This window comes from Hoplias malabaricus, chromosome 14 (genome assembly GCF_029633855.1).
Source record: "Hoplias malabaricus isolate fHopMal1 chromosome 14, fHopMal1.hap1, whole genome shotgun sequence".
Lineage (NCBI taxonomy): Eukaryota > Metazoa > Chordata > Actinopteri > Characiformes > Erythrinidae > Hoplias > Hoplias malabaricus.
The window spans coordinates 9,451,904-9,470,541 of NC_089813.1; the positions used below are offsets into that span (position 1 = coordinate 9,451,904).

At 38.0% G+C, this 18,638-nt stretch overlaps 1 protein-coding gene and 1 long non-coding RNA gene across 2 annotated transcripts in view; one reads left to right on the forward strand and one right to left on the reverse strand.

The window, feature by feature from the left end:
• The window catches only part of prickle3 (prickle homolog 3), a 35,966-nt gene extending 18,319 nt beyond the window's left edge, over nt 1-17,647 (reverse strand). Inside the window, exons 1-2 of the mRNA XM_066643182.1 lie at nt 17,294-17,647; nt 8,094-8,170 (exon numbers count right to left, since the gene is read on the reverse strand). Coding sequence (XP_066499279.1) covers nt 8,094-8,170; nt 17,294-17,335 — 119 coding nt within the window. The 5' untranslated portion in view covers nt 17,336-17,647. The remainder of the gene's footprint in view (nt 1-8,093; nt 8,171-17,293) is intronic.
• LOC136665558 (uncharacterized) overlaps nt 17,517-18,638 on the forward strand; it is a 28,784-nt gene continuing 27,662 nt past the window's right edge. The window contains exon 1 of the long non-coding RNA XR_010795286.1: nt 17,517-17,653. This is a non-coding gene — a long non-coding RNA (uncharacterized lncRNA). The remainder of the gene's footprint in view (nt 17,654-18,638) is intronic.

An 18,638-nucleotide genomic window follows, 5' to 3' on the forward strand; every position in this document is an offset into this window, starting at 1 on the left:
AATGTAGGCATATTCCATTTCATACTATTTGAAGGGGTCAGTTGAAAGGTCAAAACAAGACTTAAGACAATACTCTAACAACAAACCTGTCAATCAGCCCATTACTATTTGTCTGTTAAGACACCTAGGAGAATAGACCATTGTTATCCTGCTTGTTAATCTCTTTTTGCTTGTCAGTCTAGCCTTTTTCAAGCGATTCCTGTTTTTAATGCTTCTTGTAATAAGTCAGAGTTCTTAGAGCTATGCTACCTTTTTTGGTTCTTCTCCAGAACCTGGTTCTCCAATAATATTACTATTCCATTATGGTATTATAAGAGATGAGCCAGCATACTTTGTATCTAATTCCAGATAATCATAAGCTTCAGAGAGAGAGAGAGAGAGAGAGAGAGAGAGAGAAAACCACAGTTGAACTAATGTGGTAATTGAATCCTTGTGATAAACTCCCTCTGGAGGAGAGTGTTAGAGGGGTGGGGTTAACCTCACACCCCTAGACAGATGGATGATCCAGTAAAGCTTGCACTGACAACGATTAGCCTAGCAATTAGCATGCCTGTCAATCCAGGAGAAACAAGAGTTTGATGCCTAAACTGCATGTCTCGCAGGGTCCCAAACTAAGACTTTGTTTCTCAAGTAATACACCAACAGAAATCTCAAATATTTTCAAAGCAGTCTTAATGTAGAAATGACCTAGGAGCACTAAAACGACTGTCAATAACATCCCATAATATACCTCATAATATCAAGGACAAACTTATAGATTTAATTTATCCTAGTAAAATTATTAATCAAATTCTACCCATGTAAATGAACAGGAAGACTTATGTGCCAAAATATTATTGCTACAATTTAATTAAAGGAATATTTATGATAAAAAATGGGTTTCTAGACTTTTCTTTCCCTGTTCACCACCACACTAGTCACCAGTAGTTTAGTAATTGTCTGAGGGCACATTATTGAGAAGTTTTACACTCAAACAAAATTTCTAAACCCTAGCATTGGGGTGTATCCAAATTAGCTTTAAATTAGACCAGAAATTGATACAAGACGCAGGATTTTACAGGCATGTGTTTAACTAATTAAAATTCTTTTGTAATCCAGACAACGTTCGCTCTAACACATGCTAATTCCATATGCAGTCTGGACAAGATGGATGACTCCTTGGACACCCAGACTGATTATGTATGTTAGCTAACAAATTTGATATGGGTGATGCCTGGGAAACCCCATCTGTCACTGTCCTTTTATTCTTAATTTTTGTACCCTGCTGAGAGAGAATCTTGACATAAATGTTCATGAAAGGAAGCCTACCTTTTTCACACGGTGACTTCAGGGCTTTAGAAACACAACTGGTGTTTATAATGACATTCAGATTTAGAATGGCTACTAACAGCAATACATTAATACCAGTGAGGTTATTTGAGTAAACTAAAGATGCCAAGATGCAAATTATCTTGGTCATTATAGCTTAAGATCTTTTTAGGTTAAGAGAGTTCAGCTAGCATTGCGTGTGCTGTGTTTATTTATTCAGTCAAGCATTGAGAGCTGATTTGACCCCTGCAGGGCTTGTTATTTTTATTTATTGTCTTGCTTTGTCTGTGTCTGTGCTCTTCCCTTACAAGAAAGCTTATGTTTAAGCCTGTAATGGGAATGAAAATGGGGAAAAACTGTTGATAATTGCAGTGAAAAATGAACAAAATGAACCCAAACCAATATGAAAGGGAATCAAGGAAACAGAAAGACAGCTGAGAAGAATGAACAGTGGAGACAGAAATGAAATAAAAAATGAAGACAGATAAAAAGATCTAATAAAAAATGAATGACACAAATAAAGAGAGCGTGCTGAGTCTGATGGCTCAATAGCTGGAGGCTTGGCAGCAGCAGCAGGACTTGAAAGAACTAATCTTATTAGTCTGACGGCCTGGATTGGACACAAAATGAGGGGCCAGACAGATGGACATGGAAGCAAGAAAAGAGAGAAGATGAGGGCAACAAGTACATAAGTGAATTAAAAATTAATATAGGGAAGAAAGCCTATAAATAATATTGTTTTGCTAAACTGTATTTCATTTATAAATTGTATTTTTAAGGATTCATATCTGCCATTACAAAATTAAATATTTTTAATATATTTTAACTTAGTTTTCAGATGGTTTTTAGGTACATTACATGCTTAGAGTAAGCTAGAGCCTGAACTAAATTGGATTCCCTAGCAATTGTGAGTGTAGTAATGCAAGTTTAATGCTGGTTCCTCTACTTCATGTCCACCAGAGCAGCTGCATAACTGCTGGTTGACGAAGTGTGCTTAAGTTTGAAACGCCACGAGTACATTTTACACATGGCCTGGCTCTAAGTTCAGTGCCCACTAGTAGCTATATATGGCATGCGAATGTTTGAGCTGTTTATACCCTTTCTACTTCATATTTGTCCTGTCAGTCAGTTTAATGTTGGGATCATTAAAAAAGTTTATACTACTCCACTGTAAAGGCCTTTCTAAAGTATGTTTTAAAACATTAAATGCTTCACATCAAATCCAACATGTTTTGAAAGGCAGTCATAACAAGAAGAAGACGTGAAGGTGACAAAGTCAAACACCTATAGTTTAAAATTCAGCGATCCATGCAAATTAAATCTGAACTATCATTTTAACAAATTACACACACTCTGATGAGACCTGACCTGGACAGGCATTGATATACAGCTATGAAAAGAGGAGGTGGAGGGGGGGATGACTTTCTACTTCACTTATTCACTAATCACACACACGCACACCCACAACCCTCTGGAATTCCCCGTGTGTCCTACAGTGTTTGTTCCAGATGACTGCCTCGTAACTTCACACAGGCCACTGACTAAAGGACCTTTGGAGTCGCATGTTGAAAACTCCACTCAGGACTCATACCCAACTGACTCCACAAGCTCCTGTCAAGCTTTTAATTGACTTCTCTATGCTAAACCCCCACACAGGTTTTTCATAGCAACTGTTGCAGTGTGGATAATAGTCTACAAAATTCCAGTCAACCAAATTAATAAATTGTGAGCAAGCAGTCCAGTTATGGCCAAGATATGTAACTTTACAGTTAATTATTAAATCATAAACGTATAATACCATTATAAGATAACCAGAGAACAGCCATACCTTTCTTAACCACAGGAAAACTAGTGAAAGAAACAGAAGCTAGCGGTTGGACTGTGGCTCAGGAAAGAGAATGAACAACTCTTGCCTAAGGCAAACTTACTGACATGTTGTTCTGGCCATATATTGTGATCACAAACAGGAACCAAGGAAGAAGGAGGAATCATGTTGGCAAATGTCCTACTTCCAGCGTCATGCTACAGTAGCTACATGCTACCGTACAATACAATGTGCACATGGCTAACAGTAAAATAATTAGGTTAGCGTTCTTGATAGTGTTCCATTAAGTTTAGACAACCTCATAAAGGTAGTTATGAAAGGTCACGTGTGTGGGAGGAGCATTGATACATCAAGTGGAAGAATTTGATCTCTCTCTCCTGGATTTATATTTGTGCCTTTAAGAGCTTTTACTTAAAGTGCACCTGCAAACTATGGAAACCTGTTTTAAATCTTATCTGGGTAATTACCTTTCAAAGAGCAAATGCTAATGCTTGTTCATACGTATCCGAATGTTTGAAGGTGAATGAACAGAAGAGATTGTGTCAAAGTGTGTGTGTGAGAGAGAAAGAGAAACAGAGAGGGTGACAGCGTGAGAAAAGATGGAAGAAAGTTTACGACAAGGTTATTTAAAAAACGATAATTGAGTTATTAATGGTAAGAATTACAGTACACTGAGACTCATCATTAAGTATTATTGTGAATTATTTGGCAAATTATCCATTTGTCCAGACATTTTATTTTAACTGGTGAAAAAATAAAATGAAAAGCAGCTCATAATAAGAGCTCCTCATCTGAACAGCACATATGAAAACAACATAATTATTGTTCTCCGAATCAAGCCCATAAGTTGCCTAAATTTCATTCCAGAGTAGCCAAGAAATAACACATTGCACCCTTACCCCCTTAATACTTCCATGGAGCAAAATGTATTTTAACTAATCTTCATCATATTTTTACATGTTTTGTCTTTTTCCGATATTGTTGATTTTGTGAAAAGGAAGTATTTTGACCCGTTGCCAACTGACAACACGTGAAAATAAATTACTCACATGATATTAATATCACTTATTTACTGTTATAAAAATAAAATACACTGATATTACTAAATTAAAATAAATACAAATAGTAGACCACAAACGTAAAATTAGTTTTGTAACAGTCACTTAAATATGTATTAATTAATTATTATTATTTTCTTTATTATAATCCTCTATCTCACCCCTCACCTGTGCCCCACCATTTGATTACCTCTGGTCTAAAGTGTAATATTAAAATCCCACGATGTTTGAGGGGACAAGAGACAGATGTTCACTGTTTGTGCTGAGAACCCCACAGAATATTCTGGAAGTCCATAGCACATTGGTCCCATATGTAAATCACTACAGCTTTACATCAGAGCACTCATGTATCATTGACATTGAAATAATCATATGGAATGTTTGATCCTTTGATAAAGAGCCCAGTGCTGGACCGACAGCTGGCGTTGGATGAATATGTATTATAGTTTACAGAACTGATTTTCCAAAAACGTTGATTTCTGGCGGCTAAATTTAGCAATGTAATCTTCTTCTGGGATCTAGAGACGAGGGAACAAACAAAAATCTGTTGTTCTGGGATTGTTACGGAGAACAGAGCCAGCAGTTCCAAAAATTCTTATTATTAAGTTGAAACAAAACATGCGGATGAATATCTGTCTGTAAACATCTGGTTAATCTGATGCCCAGTATTTGCTGAACCGTAAGCAGAGGTTTATGTTGGATTATGAACCTGGAATTTCCAGGAACAAAGTATAAATTCTATACTTAAATCTATATTATTAAGTATAGTTAAACGGTATAATGAAAACTGGGCCCCTAACAACCATGCAAGACCTGGTAGAAATATCTCACCATCACACAAACAGTACTTAAAGCTTTTCAAGAGACAAGAGAAGAGTGAAAAATATAAATACCGACAACTGTCTCAGAGCTTTGCACAGCATCGCATTTAAAGCTGCAAATAAACACATTTAATCTATACATAGTTAAAGTCTGTGTGAACTTCACTGAAGTCACTGAAGAACTCTGTGAATATGCCACCCATACGGACGCTTTGTAGTTACAATTTGTAAGGCCCATTGTATTTACAGAGGTTTGGTGTGTATTAATTCTGTTCATCCCAGTGGAATATGCAAATGCTAATGAGAGTGCTAGTCCGCATTGATTCAAGTGAGCTCCCTGTGTGAAGAATGAATAGAAAGCCCATCCACACAAGCTAATCTACTTACACAGATCAATTCTATTAGGTTCATTCAGGACATCTGGGAGTGTGAGGGTCCTGGAGGTACTCAGTCCTCCTCACACCCTTTTTCTTTACTCATTTAGAATTTATAGACTATAAACCAAAAATTCACCAAAAACAGATGTGTCTACAAAGTCATCGTTAAAGACTGAAAGTAATCTTTCTCTCCCACTGAACTTGTACTACTTCAGCCTCAGAAACAGGATCTGGTGTTTCTGGGTTCATTTGCACTACAGGGTTAAAACAGCATTAATCAGATGAGCCTTAATCACTCTGTCACTGAGTCAAATGCCTTTATGTGATCAGGGTATGTGCTCACAACGGCCTGAATTTAAAGTTTGATTTACTGAGATAGCAACTTATCATGCAAAACGGTGCATAGCTCCACCCACTCATTCATGTGACAACAATCTTGAGTCTAAAGAAAATGAAAATTCAGTCACAAAGACAAAGAGGTGCTAAATTATCCACAAAACCAATCTAAAAGAACTAAAATAAAGTTTGCAGGACAATAGCATGGAGTGCATACTGTGTTTGCATTATTACAAAACAGCGTAATTCTGTTGATATACATTCTTTCAGCATATGTCTGTTACCTGTGCCTCTGTCTAGCCGCTATGTCAGCTACCACTAATAAAGACAGCCTTTCATCTTTGCAAATGAATGCCTGCTTTTAATGGAAGCAAACTTGGACAATGTGGACAATTTGGTCAAATAAAAGCTAAGATGTGACCGAATGTATGGTTATGATTCCATGCACTTTTTTTTTACCTGATTCTCCCATATTTTGGGAGGTTCCCTCAATTGCATGTGCATGAGGCATAGGCCCCAGTGTTATACACGACTTTTACATCCTGCCTCTGCTATCTTTGCTTCTCCTCAGTCTATGTGGATACTCCTTTGCCCTGCTTGTGTCATGCATTGCACCTTGGAGTTATTATAGATTGTCTCTAGGTGTTCCTTAAACCCCTGCTTGTGTATTTATACCCTTTAGCTGGGTCTAAAACAGTTCGCTCATTCACTAAACACTTTATACATTGTTCTATATAGAACAGTAAATAGGACAACAGTGAGTGGGACTACACAGAGAACTCACAGGCAAATCCTACACTGGAAACACCATTTATCTGTGGCTTTTAGTCATATGAACAAAACAGACAATCAACAGTATTAAGTGGTACCATATATTCCCATTTTATCAACAAAAATATTGTGTTATCCAGTTCATCTGCCGTTTACTGGTTCTACAGTGCACTATGGGTAATATCTGTAATTCAGTTTGTACACTACGAATTAGGACATCACTACAAAACTGCTGACATCCTAAACACAACCCTAAACAGGAAGAAGGGTGCATTTCGTGTGTGAAAATCTTTTGTGTGTCAGTTCTTGTTGATTTAGTCGTAGTTTCCTGGTGCAGTGTTGTATTTCGTCCGCTGTTTTTCATTTTACAGGATTAACATCGTCTTGTGTTTTTTTTTTTTTCCTTGTCTTGTTCCTTTGTTCCCAAGCCTTGTTTTCAGTTTGTTTTACTAAGGACATTAAAACAACCCAAACCACTTGCACAGACCTGCATCCTGCTCCTTTGTTACAATAACATGCCGTCAGAACGCATCCAATTTGATGTCAGGGAATGAGTATTTCAATGTTCATTCTCAGTACCAAAACCAAAGCATCAGGCATTTTGCATAATAGCTTTATCTGATGTAGCTTCACAGTCATTAAACTCTTGGATGTCTGGTTCCCATAAACACCACAATGAAGTCAGTAAGTTTAGAATGGTCCGATCTTCCAAAGCCGCACTGCAACAATCAGTGGATGTCCCTTTAAAACTGAATTAGGAACAGAATTCTCATACTGAAAAACTGAGGCTTAAATCTAGCCAGTATTTGTTATGGAAATACATGGGGTACACACTAACATTTTGAGGGCTGTCGGAAGTGAAATCTTAAAACACATTTGTTCCGTTGACAGTTTTATTAAACAAAACAGCTTCATACTGGAGAGCAGAATCAAACATCTGCAGTTGGGAGGAAGAAAAAAGATGCTGAAAAGCCATCAAAACCTGCTAGGCCTACAACCTGTCTTACAGGGTAAACTGTTATTGTTAGCCAGTGATGTTTTACAGCTAAAAATGAAGCACACGTACAGAAACGGCCAGCTACATTATATGTCCAAACTGTTGTGGACACTCCTAATCAGTGAATTAAGTAGCTTTATGGTGCACCTATTGCTGACCACATGTTTTAAACTGAACAGAGTTTGTATAATATCCATAAAAAGGCACTGACTAATAGCATGGGACGGTCTGGAGCATCTGCACAGTAGAATGTCACCATGCTCAATGCCAAATGTAGCTATAAAGCCTCTCAGCACTGGGCTGTGGAACACTGGAACTGTGTTCTGTTAGAAGCACCATTAAATATATTTGAGGTCAGTTCTGTGATTCAGAACTAATCATCTAACATCTGTATCTGAACTAAATAATGCTCCAAAGGCTGAATACAATCAAATCAGTACAGCAATGCGCCATGTGTACAGTATACTTTATAGCAGCCAAACAAAGGCAAACGTCCTCTTTATTTCTGAAGAAAATTTTGTATAAGCAGTTGCTATAGATGTGACATTAGTGTGCCACGTGCAATTCGTTTGTGAAACGTCCACAGATGTTCTGTATTACCTCCAGCCGTGCATGCGGAAGCCTGGACACTGCTCTCCACATCTCATACAGGGCTGACCTCTGTCGGGATCTTCATCCTGAAAGAGAGAGAGAGAGAGAAAGAGTGAGAGAGACAGAAAAAAAGAAGAGTAATAAATCACTGCAAGACAAAATAAAAGTTAATTAAAACTAAAACAAAACTAAGCGCCACTCCCACTTACAGCATGTGTGGACAGCATGGGCTGCCTTTACACAGCAGGGCGGAATGCCTCAATCCAATTGGCTTTTGGTCTTTACCCCTGATTGGATTGGTGTATTTTGACACGCTATCTGCATCAGTTGATGTAATGGCATGTAAACATGTCTGAAAAGACATCCGTTTGGATGTTTGCTCATTTGTTTTTGTACTTTACATACTTCTAAAATATTTCATGGGCATTTATGAAAATTCAGATTTGAAAGTCAGCTTATAGAGTCAGGGATTAACTTTTCAACTCATCTTCATCAAGTAATGACATGTCCATATGGTTTAAAACAACAATGGCATTTTCCATATGCTCTCCTGAGAGGATATATTGAGTGTGTGCTGATGAAATGCTGTAGACTGGGCTTATTTATCAGAATGTTTGAGCGTTTAAAAGTGTCTGATGGACTTGGGAGGGGGGGTGGGCACAGATGTGCTCTGTCAATCCAGCTGGTTGAACTGAGGTAGGGGGTTTACAAAGAGGATTAGTTAAGTGCAGTGTGTATGAGTGTGTGTGTGTGTGTGTGTGTGTGTGTGTGTGTGTGTGTGATCCATTACACACCACAGTTATACACAAGACACAGTCATAATAACCCTTACGTCACCTACCAATATGACTGGCCCTAAAAGTACTTTAGATTTGACTTTGAATGTGACCTTGAATGCATTTTCTTAAGAAAACCCTTAAAACTATATTTACATTTCATAATTAAACCATAATTTATGTGTTAATTTATTGTTTGTAAATAAAATATGAGCAATTTTTAACAAACACTTGGAAAGAGGTGCTCTGGAACATCCACAGGAGCCTACGGTCACAATGCCCAAGAGTGGTATTAGGGTTCAGAGTATTGGACTGTGTAGTACCTATGTTCTCTGGAGTACTCAATATCTTCAGGATGAGCTTGAATGTAATTAATGGTCTCAGATTCTCACAAAAAATGTCCCAGCAACTAGTGTAAGGCCTTATCAGAAAGTAGCTAGTATTGCAGCAAAGTGGGAACAAACTCCATTAACACTCTTAATTTCAGAAGGAACAGTGGGTGAGTTTGTGTCTATAAAAATTGGCCGTACAGTGTACCTGTGTTTGCTGACCTCTATATAGAGACAGAAGGAAGGAAATGACCACAGAATAGATGCTACACACACCCTTCCCTTCACTCTCCCAAACTTTTTCCACTTGGTTATGCTGGCTTTTTCCTTTTTTACCTCTGCCACCATTCCACTCATCTGTTTTGTCTACTATTGTGGTGCCTATGCTTCAGAATCGCTGACTTCAGCAACCAGCCTCACTTGACTGGCTTGAGTTCTAACAAATGGACTGAAAAACCTAACAACAGTGCTTAGAAATAACATGTGTCCACTGAGAAGGTGGACAGCGATAGTTGTGTAAGCTCTGGCTTTGGTTTGGTGACCTTTAAGCAGCAGTGGAAAGATGTTATAAAGGTTTTGTAAGTTCATGTTTATGGAAACATCAGGCCTTCAATCTGGAAACACACATGGGAAACTATCTTTTAGTATCAGAAGCGAAACCTTGTAGCTCCAGTGAAACGCTACAGATGTAAAACCAGAAACAAAGCATATCTTTCCTGATGCATAAGTGAAGTAAAAAGAAAATGGTCTTTTGCTTAACTATTGCTTTAATTCTACAAATCTATTTGTGCGTGCCAAGCAAGCTCTCCAAGTTCTACAACTTATCTTTCAGAGGTTAAAAAACCCATAAAACCAAGAACTAGTTTTCCCACACGAGGCTCAGGCTCCATCTGTGGGAGTTCCTAAACATGCCAAGCCTCAGGTGTTTGCGTGAAAGCATGCAGATTGTGCTCATAAAACTAAAACACAGGCTTGTCTCCCTCCAACATTTAACCACATTCACACCGTGGGGGGTGAGGGGGGGGGGTGTTGGTGGTATGAGGAAAGTGTGTGAAAGTGGGATGCATCATTTCGAGAACAACACCACAGACGACCAAACAATGGCTGCATGTTTTAGCCTGTTGTCTGCCTCCTGCTCTTTAAACTACAGCAGCGAGAAGCTTAGCTGAGGGCAATTTGCCATCACTGGCCTTTATGGAGTGACAAAGGGACAGCCCATTGTTTGCCATGTTGTCTTAAGGGGAATGCATTCACTGGGTCTTTACAGAAGCCGTCTGGAATTTATGTAGCGGCCTTCAAGTTTGGACAGTTCAGGCATACACGACTTTATACAGGTCTTCACTGCCCTGCTTTATATTTTATTTCATATAACAGCTTTACACTATTAATTAATTATTTACATCACTACAATTTTACAATCCTAGTGTACGCTCACAGTTACAGTTTCATTGAACATTATGTATGACAAGTTTGTTTTTAAAAATTGCACGTATATAATTGGTAGTTTACATACTATGACTCACATATAGTTGAAGAAAATTTAGAACAATATATTTTATATATTTTTTAAAATTTTATATTGTTAATAATAAATGTGGGCCATTTAAATATAAACTTTTAAAACTGAAAAGCCTTAAAAATATGAAAAACATACATTTAGTCAGGTGTGACCTGAATACCGCAACCTGTTTTGTTATAAAGCTGAAGGAGGAACTGAGCTCAGTACATTTTTTCACATGGAGGGCCATAACATTTCTTTGAAAAAAGAACAGAGTCAGAGAGCGAGAGAGAGAAAGAGACCCAGAGTGTGTGATTGAGAGCGAGAGAGGGTAAAAACAAAAGTGTTGTGGATCGGCCGGCACCTCCTGGACGCCAGAAGTGAGAGATCTATGGAAACACGTGTGCTAAAACAAACACGGCCGGTGGGATCAGTGCACTCTGCCACTTCACTGAACCAAGACCAGGCCACAGCAATTCACTTCTGAAAGGATCGAGTGAGAGCAAAAGGGGAGGAGGAGGAGGAGAGGGAGGAGGATTGTTTTCAACTCTTTTCTTCTTGCTGAATGCTTAATTACTTCAGCTTGTCAAAAGGAAACTCTGGAGAAAGGGCAAGAGAGGAGGGAAAGAGAGAGAGAAATAGGGAGAGAGAGAGAGAGAGAGAGAGAGAGAGATTAGGGAAAGAAGACTTTTAACCATCTGCTTATAAATTATGTGACAAGCTTAATTGCCTTTACATACCATTTAAATGTTGGCATCAAACACTTGCCGTCCCGCAAAAACAAACCTGTCAGCCTGGTTCTGTACAAAACTCCTTCAGTGATTTTGCCTCCTTTACTCTGACATATTTGTCCCTTTCTGCTGTTTAGATCCAGTTAAATACAATTATATTCTCAGTCTTTACGTCTCACCCAATAAAGGTTGAGTTTTTGCTGCTATTCTGCTTTGGTTACTCGGTTGCAATGTTGAAATCTGGTGGTAAGTGAGTTATATAACTGCATTTAAATAATTATGCAATGTCAACTTAATGTGCAGCAAAATAACAATAATTACTTCAGGGTGAAATACGTGTATACAGTCACTTGTCATGACCCAATTGTGTAACTATATTACTAATTAAATGTTATCAAATGAAGTTTATCTTTCCATAGTGTATCAACAAATCTGAGGCCTTAATTCTGGCTTCTGTTTGTTTAGGTATCAAAATATGACGCAGCAAAAATGCGAAGCGTTTTTTTAGCCATATTTTCCTCCACGTCCTATTCAACTTACAACACATGTGGTACAAACTTAACATCTATGTATACAAACATCAAAACATTTTTCTATCAACACAATAATGTTAACCAACCACTAAGGGATTGGTTCCAATTAGTGCTGGGCGATATGTGCGCAAATCTATATCACGATTACGATTATTCAGTCATTCATTCATTATCTGTAAGCGCTTATCCATTTCAGGGTCGCAGTGGGTCCAAAGCCTACCTGGAATCATTGGGTGCAAGGTGGGAATACACCCTGGAGGGGGCGTGAGTCCTTCACAGGGCAACACACACACACATTCACACCTACAGACTCTTTTGAGTTGCCAATCCACCTACCAACATGTGTTTTTGGACTGTGGGAGGAAACCAGAGCACCTGGAAACCCACGTGGACACAGGGAGAACACACCAACTCCTCACAGACAGTCACCTGGAGGAAACCCACGCAGACACAGGGAGAACACACCAACTCCTCACAGACAGTCACCCAGAGGAAACCCATGCAGACACAGGGAGAACACACCAAACTCCTCACAGACAGTCACCCGGAGCGGGAATCGAACAATTACGATTAATGAATGATTATTTTGTTTTTGTATGTTTGACAATTATAGTTCAGTGACTCCAGTATGCTTGAGTATTAAAGCTGGGTTATTTTTTCCTAATGTTGCTTGGAAATTTTTATTTCTTTTGGTATCAGAGAAATTATTCCAGATAATGTGTTGATTATTATTAGTGTTGTTTTTCATCTCAGTCTTACTGCAGATCAAACTTGCTATCTCATGCCAATTGGGTGTTATGTCCCTTCAATGTAAATTGAGTGTAAAACTAAATGACAAAAATAGCTCTAGGATTTTTCTTTCAGGAGGGGGGGGGGGATGTAGTGTGGCTGTCACACAGCTCCAGGGACCCTCTGGACTGTGTGTTCAATCCCTGCCTCAAGTCATGCTCTGTGAGGCGATTGTATGGGTTTCCTCCAGGTGCTCTGGTTTCCTCCCAGTTCAAACCACCATGTTGATAGGTGGATAAAAATAATTCGTTGTTTATTTTTGTCTTTATTAAGTCATACATCTTTGCCTCAGATGAAATCAGCTCAAACTCAGGGGAGAATAATGCTGTGTAAGCGTTTGAACACCTGGCCAAACTGTGTGCGTGGATAATATTCCACAACTGAAACACTAAACTTTCAAGAACCAAGCCTAAATGTGCTCAAACTTTATGGAGAACACTAACATATAAATCATGCAAGAAGAGGAAGAGTTTGAGATCAAATACAGAGATGTAATTTTGCATAGAATTGTGGCTTGTCGTGGCAGCACTGAGCTAATAAATTAAGATGAAGTGTAAAAAACTGCCTTGGGAATGAGGAGATTTACACCTTGACATCTTATCTTTACTGTGATATCACTGAGCAGATATCAAAGCAGGTAAATTACTTTTCAAAGGTTTAGTTTACTTGAGATATAGACAGTGAGGGAAAGAAAGAGAAAGACAGACAGAGAATAGGGAAGGAAAATAGATGGCTGCTGAGGTTTTGCGGGAAGGTGAACCTTCCCCTTAACGTGAGACAGGATGTTCCCGAGGTCACTTCCTGCCTACACCCTCAGGGGAAATTTCCTCTCAATTGTATCCCTGACTGCAGTGTGACGAGGGCCAAAAGCTCAAAACGTGATGCTAGTGTCAGCTGTGCAGCAACTGATTTGTACAAAGCTTGATCTGAAACAACCCTGAAGTGCCCAGCATCCTGACAATGCATTGCTATTACTGTGTTGAATTTTGCCATGATGCACCTTTCTAAATACACTGTCAGTATCATATTACACAACACTAAGTGACTATATGTGTAATATAGATAAAAATGACAAATTATTAAACTTTGTAAAGTGTTAACAGCAAATAATAAATGGAATATCACCAAAAGGTTTTCAACATGGCAATGTTCCATACGGCAAAAGATACCATGAAGTGGCTTGAGAACCAGGTGGTTCTACCTGGTTTAACCTTTTTGTTAACAATATTTGGCCTCACATTAAACACAAATAAGCTTGGAAATGTTTCTAACAACTCAACACTTTGAAGACATCAACACTGAATCCATTTGTTTAATTCTTGCAAACATTTTGCAAATCAAAAACTTATTGATTTGCCAAATCTCTTCTAATCATGCCACAGTTATTTGCTCTACTGCTCAACTGTTCTGTAATAAGAGCAATGCAAGGCTAATGCTAACCGGTATTATGAACCTAGACCAGTAAAAATGAACATTTCATGAGAAGAGCTGGTTACACATTTGTTGAAGGTCAAAAGGCCATGGGCTTGTGCTGGCTCTTGCACCGCCGTACGCTGGGAGATCTAAGCTGACTTGCCTGGCACAGATCAAAAAGATGCCTTTATGCATGAGATCCATGGGTGTTAGGTTGTGGGGGAAAAATAAGACCACATTTCAAATTTAATCCCACAGACGGACATATGGCTTCACACTTTACTCAGAAAGCATCGCAGACTGAAAAGTACTAAAGTAGGGTTGGTATTCAGTGAGAATAAGCCGGGCCCTGGTTTTGATGTGCCCCGAGCTTTTTGAGTTCACTTTTAGTCCGTTTCTTTCTTGACTGTGATTTCCAGGCAGTTAAGGAACACTTAGTGAATAGAAAGCACTTCCTCCGGGAAGGGAAAGTAAACAATTCTCAGGGAAAAGTAATCCTAATGATGGCTCACACAACCTTTTGTGGGTCTAGTGCCGTTCCACTCTTAGTGTTTGTAAAAAGGATTTAAAGACGCAATCATGGTCAATCTTGGTTCTTGTTTTGAGTGCCATGCTTGTACATAGAGACATGTTTTAAAAGAATTCTTATGTAAATATGTGGAATATATACATTGGTATATTTAAAGTTGTAGTAAAGTAGTTCACATTTTTTCATATCCGAGCCCTTGTAAACAGATATGGGACAATTTACAGGCACCTCAGATCATTTTAATACTTAGAGTTTCAAGATTGTTTTCATTTTTTCATATTTTCTATCAAATTAATAAATACACGTTTTATTTTGTTTTGTTTACAGACACCGTAAATCTTTGTAGTTTTGGGCACTGGACATGGGACAAACTGTTCCAATTATTATATTATATATTTTTTTCAAACAAGGAAACTTGCTTGGCTTCTACCCAGAATTACTGGGCGCAAGGCAAGAACACAACCCTGAACAGTGTGGCAGTAAATGACAGGGCATCCCGTACTCACACCTACGGGCAATTTCACACAGCCAATCCACCAGCCAACATGTGTTTCAGACTGTGGAAGAAAACCACAGTACCTAGAGGAAACAAATGCAGACATGGGGAAAACACATCAACTTCTTAGACAGTGACCCATGGTGGAGATTGAAGCCATGAGTTTTGTAACCATGACACTACTTGGTGTGCCACAGTGCTGCCCCCCAATTTTATAACATGACTATAAAAAACAGTAGCTGGATATAAACGTGGGTCAAAAACTATTAATATTTGCCTTCCTGCCTACTCATTTTCAATAAATCGTCTTGAGAAATCCTTCTTAATGCAGCTAAAAAAATTATTATATGTGCGTTATCTAAAACATATTGGATCAGATGTTATAATAAAACAAAGTAGTAAACTGACTGCAACTTACTGTTTTTATTAACCAAAGTACAAAGTAACCATCACAACACAACAACAAACAAAAGACCTCAAGATGCCAGATGTTAGCAGCAGCAGACCACGAAGAATGACTTTTAAAACCATATTTAGTGCATTAACTCCATGTACTTTACATTTTTAATTCATGTGTATATCTTCCAGTCAGGATAGAATGTATATCAAAGGATGAATTTCATCTAATGTAACAGGTCTGCAACAGCACTTTTCACTCCAAATTATTATTTTTACTTTTACTATTTTATATATGTATATTTTTTGTAAATTCTGTACGTGTACAAATAATTGTGTGATATGAAACAATTCAGTGTGGTGTCAATTTAATAGCTCAGATATCTTTACACATTTACATTGATGACAACAGGAAACATGAGTCACAATGTCAAAAAAATCCATTTCTTTTATGTACAAACACGCAGCAACCCTAAACATGTAATTTGAGATTGCCATGGTAAAATAGTGGTAAATGTGGAAACAACTTTCTTTGAAGACCATTTTGCGTTTACAGCACCCTGCAGGTAAAATTCCACCAAGGATATTTAGAGAGGGAAAAATACATTATATGTTTTATCTTAAAGCTATAATACAACAGTATCTCAGGTATTAAGCAGGACATTCCTAACCATTTTAAAACTGCTGTGTGATGTTAGAGGCATCAGACATCTGGTTCCTTTCACTGCCACTGTAAACAATTCTGACATGGTCACGTTCTCTAAATGTAAGGTGTAATTTATTTGTAAGTACCTCTCAGGTCATTGATTAAACCCCTACAATCCCATTTCTGTTAAACAAAATGTCATATTTCCAAGTAAAATAAATCCCTAAGATTTTAAAAATAGATCTACGTTGCCTTCATTTAGCATGCACAGATCTATGATTATGTAATTACACCCTGTCTCAATCTCCACTTACCCCTACACTACTCGTCTGTAGCTCGAAACCCCATCCTTTTGAGTTGATGAGATTTCTTTATGTTTGTGATGTACGAAACTATGGCTGTCTGAATTTGCCCAGTTGAGAAAACTGCAGTTTCAAAATGTAAATGCTCAGCTATGGCATTGACTGTTTACGACCTGAAATGTCTTCTAGTTACATGCTCACACGTATCTAACTTTATTTTTCACTTGTGGCGGTTTAAGTTTTGTTTAAAGTGCAAACGTCCAGAACAACTTAATCACACTTGTAAAGACACAAACTTTAATAACCAGGTTCAGTAAACAAGTTAAAGGTTAACGACCCATATGTTTGGACTAAATTTCCACCAGGACCACAGCTGGACCCCAACTCAAACCTGCTCAGGTACCCGTGACGTCAAGACGGCGTTAGTCCCACCTCCTTTACAGTCTACGTTCATAGAGAAGAAAATCGATAAAATGCTACTTTGCTTTTCCGTTTTTAAAAACTAGGACGGATTTTGTGGTAATGTCATGTTTGAAAAGTCCAAACACAAGTGAGACGACAATGTGAGAAAAACCTCCACTAGACTGTAATTCCAAACTCAACTTTCGACGTCCCAGGTAAACCCCAAAAGAACAAAAGTTGCTGCTGGATAGAAACCAACTTTGAAAAATAGAACCAGAAAGAGAAATAAGCTAAGAAAATCAAGATAAACGAAAGGCAGACTTATGCTTATCTCTTTCAGTGAGAAAAATATAACGTATTTTGTCTTACCGAGCGGTTGGACCGTCGCTTTTTGGAGCCGCGCGTGAACATGACGCTGTTTTTTTTCCGAGTGACCGTTGGAAATGTTCTCAATTAACGCTAGTGTAGCGGCTTTTGGTGGATTTTCAACATGGTTTTATCCCAACGTCGAAACTCCAGAGTCGGACACGGCTCGTTGAGTATAAAAAGGTAGACTCCGTAAAACGACCGGGGAGTGTAGATGTGAACGGGAAACACCTACAGAGCTGCTAAACTGGAGCTGAACTGTAGATCAGCGTGGCCACCCCCTCCGTCCTTCAGCAATAATGCACTTCACAGATTGAGTTACCAAACCTTTCTGACACTAAACAGACGACTGGACGCTTAAAGGTAATTTCCTCAGATTTCCGGAGTTTCTTATGATATTTCAGAAGTAAATTAAAACGCTCATATTAAATATAAAACATAAACATAAAAAGCTGCCTTCTGAAGGAGCTCTTGAACCGTTCACAGTTTGTGGCGATAGGAACCAGGCGTCGTCTTTTAAATATTTCACACAGTTATTACCTGAAATTGTCAAAATACGTCATCATATTGTTTATGCTTTGTTTTGTATTAGCTTTGCCCTAAAATTTTATTTAAAAAAAATAATAATAAATTGTGCACACACACACACACACACTCTCACACACGTATGCCACTATCAAATTATTGTTTGGAAAGTGTACTGTAAAGATTTTATGTATGAAGTACCTTAATGACCATTTTGGACATCTGGTTCCTATCACAACCAATTTCACATCAAACTGTTGATATCGAAATATATGTGAAATTCCCCTTTAATAATTTAGTATTATTGAGCAGGCAAATACTTTTAAACAAATTTGGATTATCAGAGTTTGGACACCATAAGCGAATTATTAAGTGTGTTTGTTTAATACTATAAAGTTTAAGTGATAGTTTCCTAATAAAGCGTTACTGTTCGTTGTGTTTCACTCTCTTCTCTGCTGTAATAAGTGTACTAGCAGTGGGAGTGAAGGTCTGAGATTGTTGGTTAAACGTTTTGTTTATCGTTCACTTATTTATTTATTTATTTTTGTAAAACCAGTAGTTGCTGCCACCTTGTGGTTCACAAAATTAAATGTCAGTGAAGGACTATAAATGGCTTCATTCACTCTAATCCAGAAGTGGATAGAGGACGCCAAGTTAATTCTCAGGCGAGTGTTTGTTACATTGTGAAATAATGATTCAGGTAAATGTAAAAATAAATAAATAAAAATCCTAAATAATGTATAAATATAGCTGTTCAGAAGCTACTTAACTGCTAAGTGACGTTAAGAAATGCAGTGCACTTCTAAATGCATACAGCACTGAT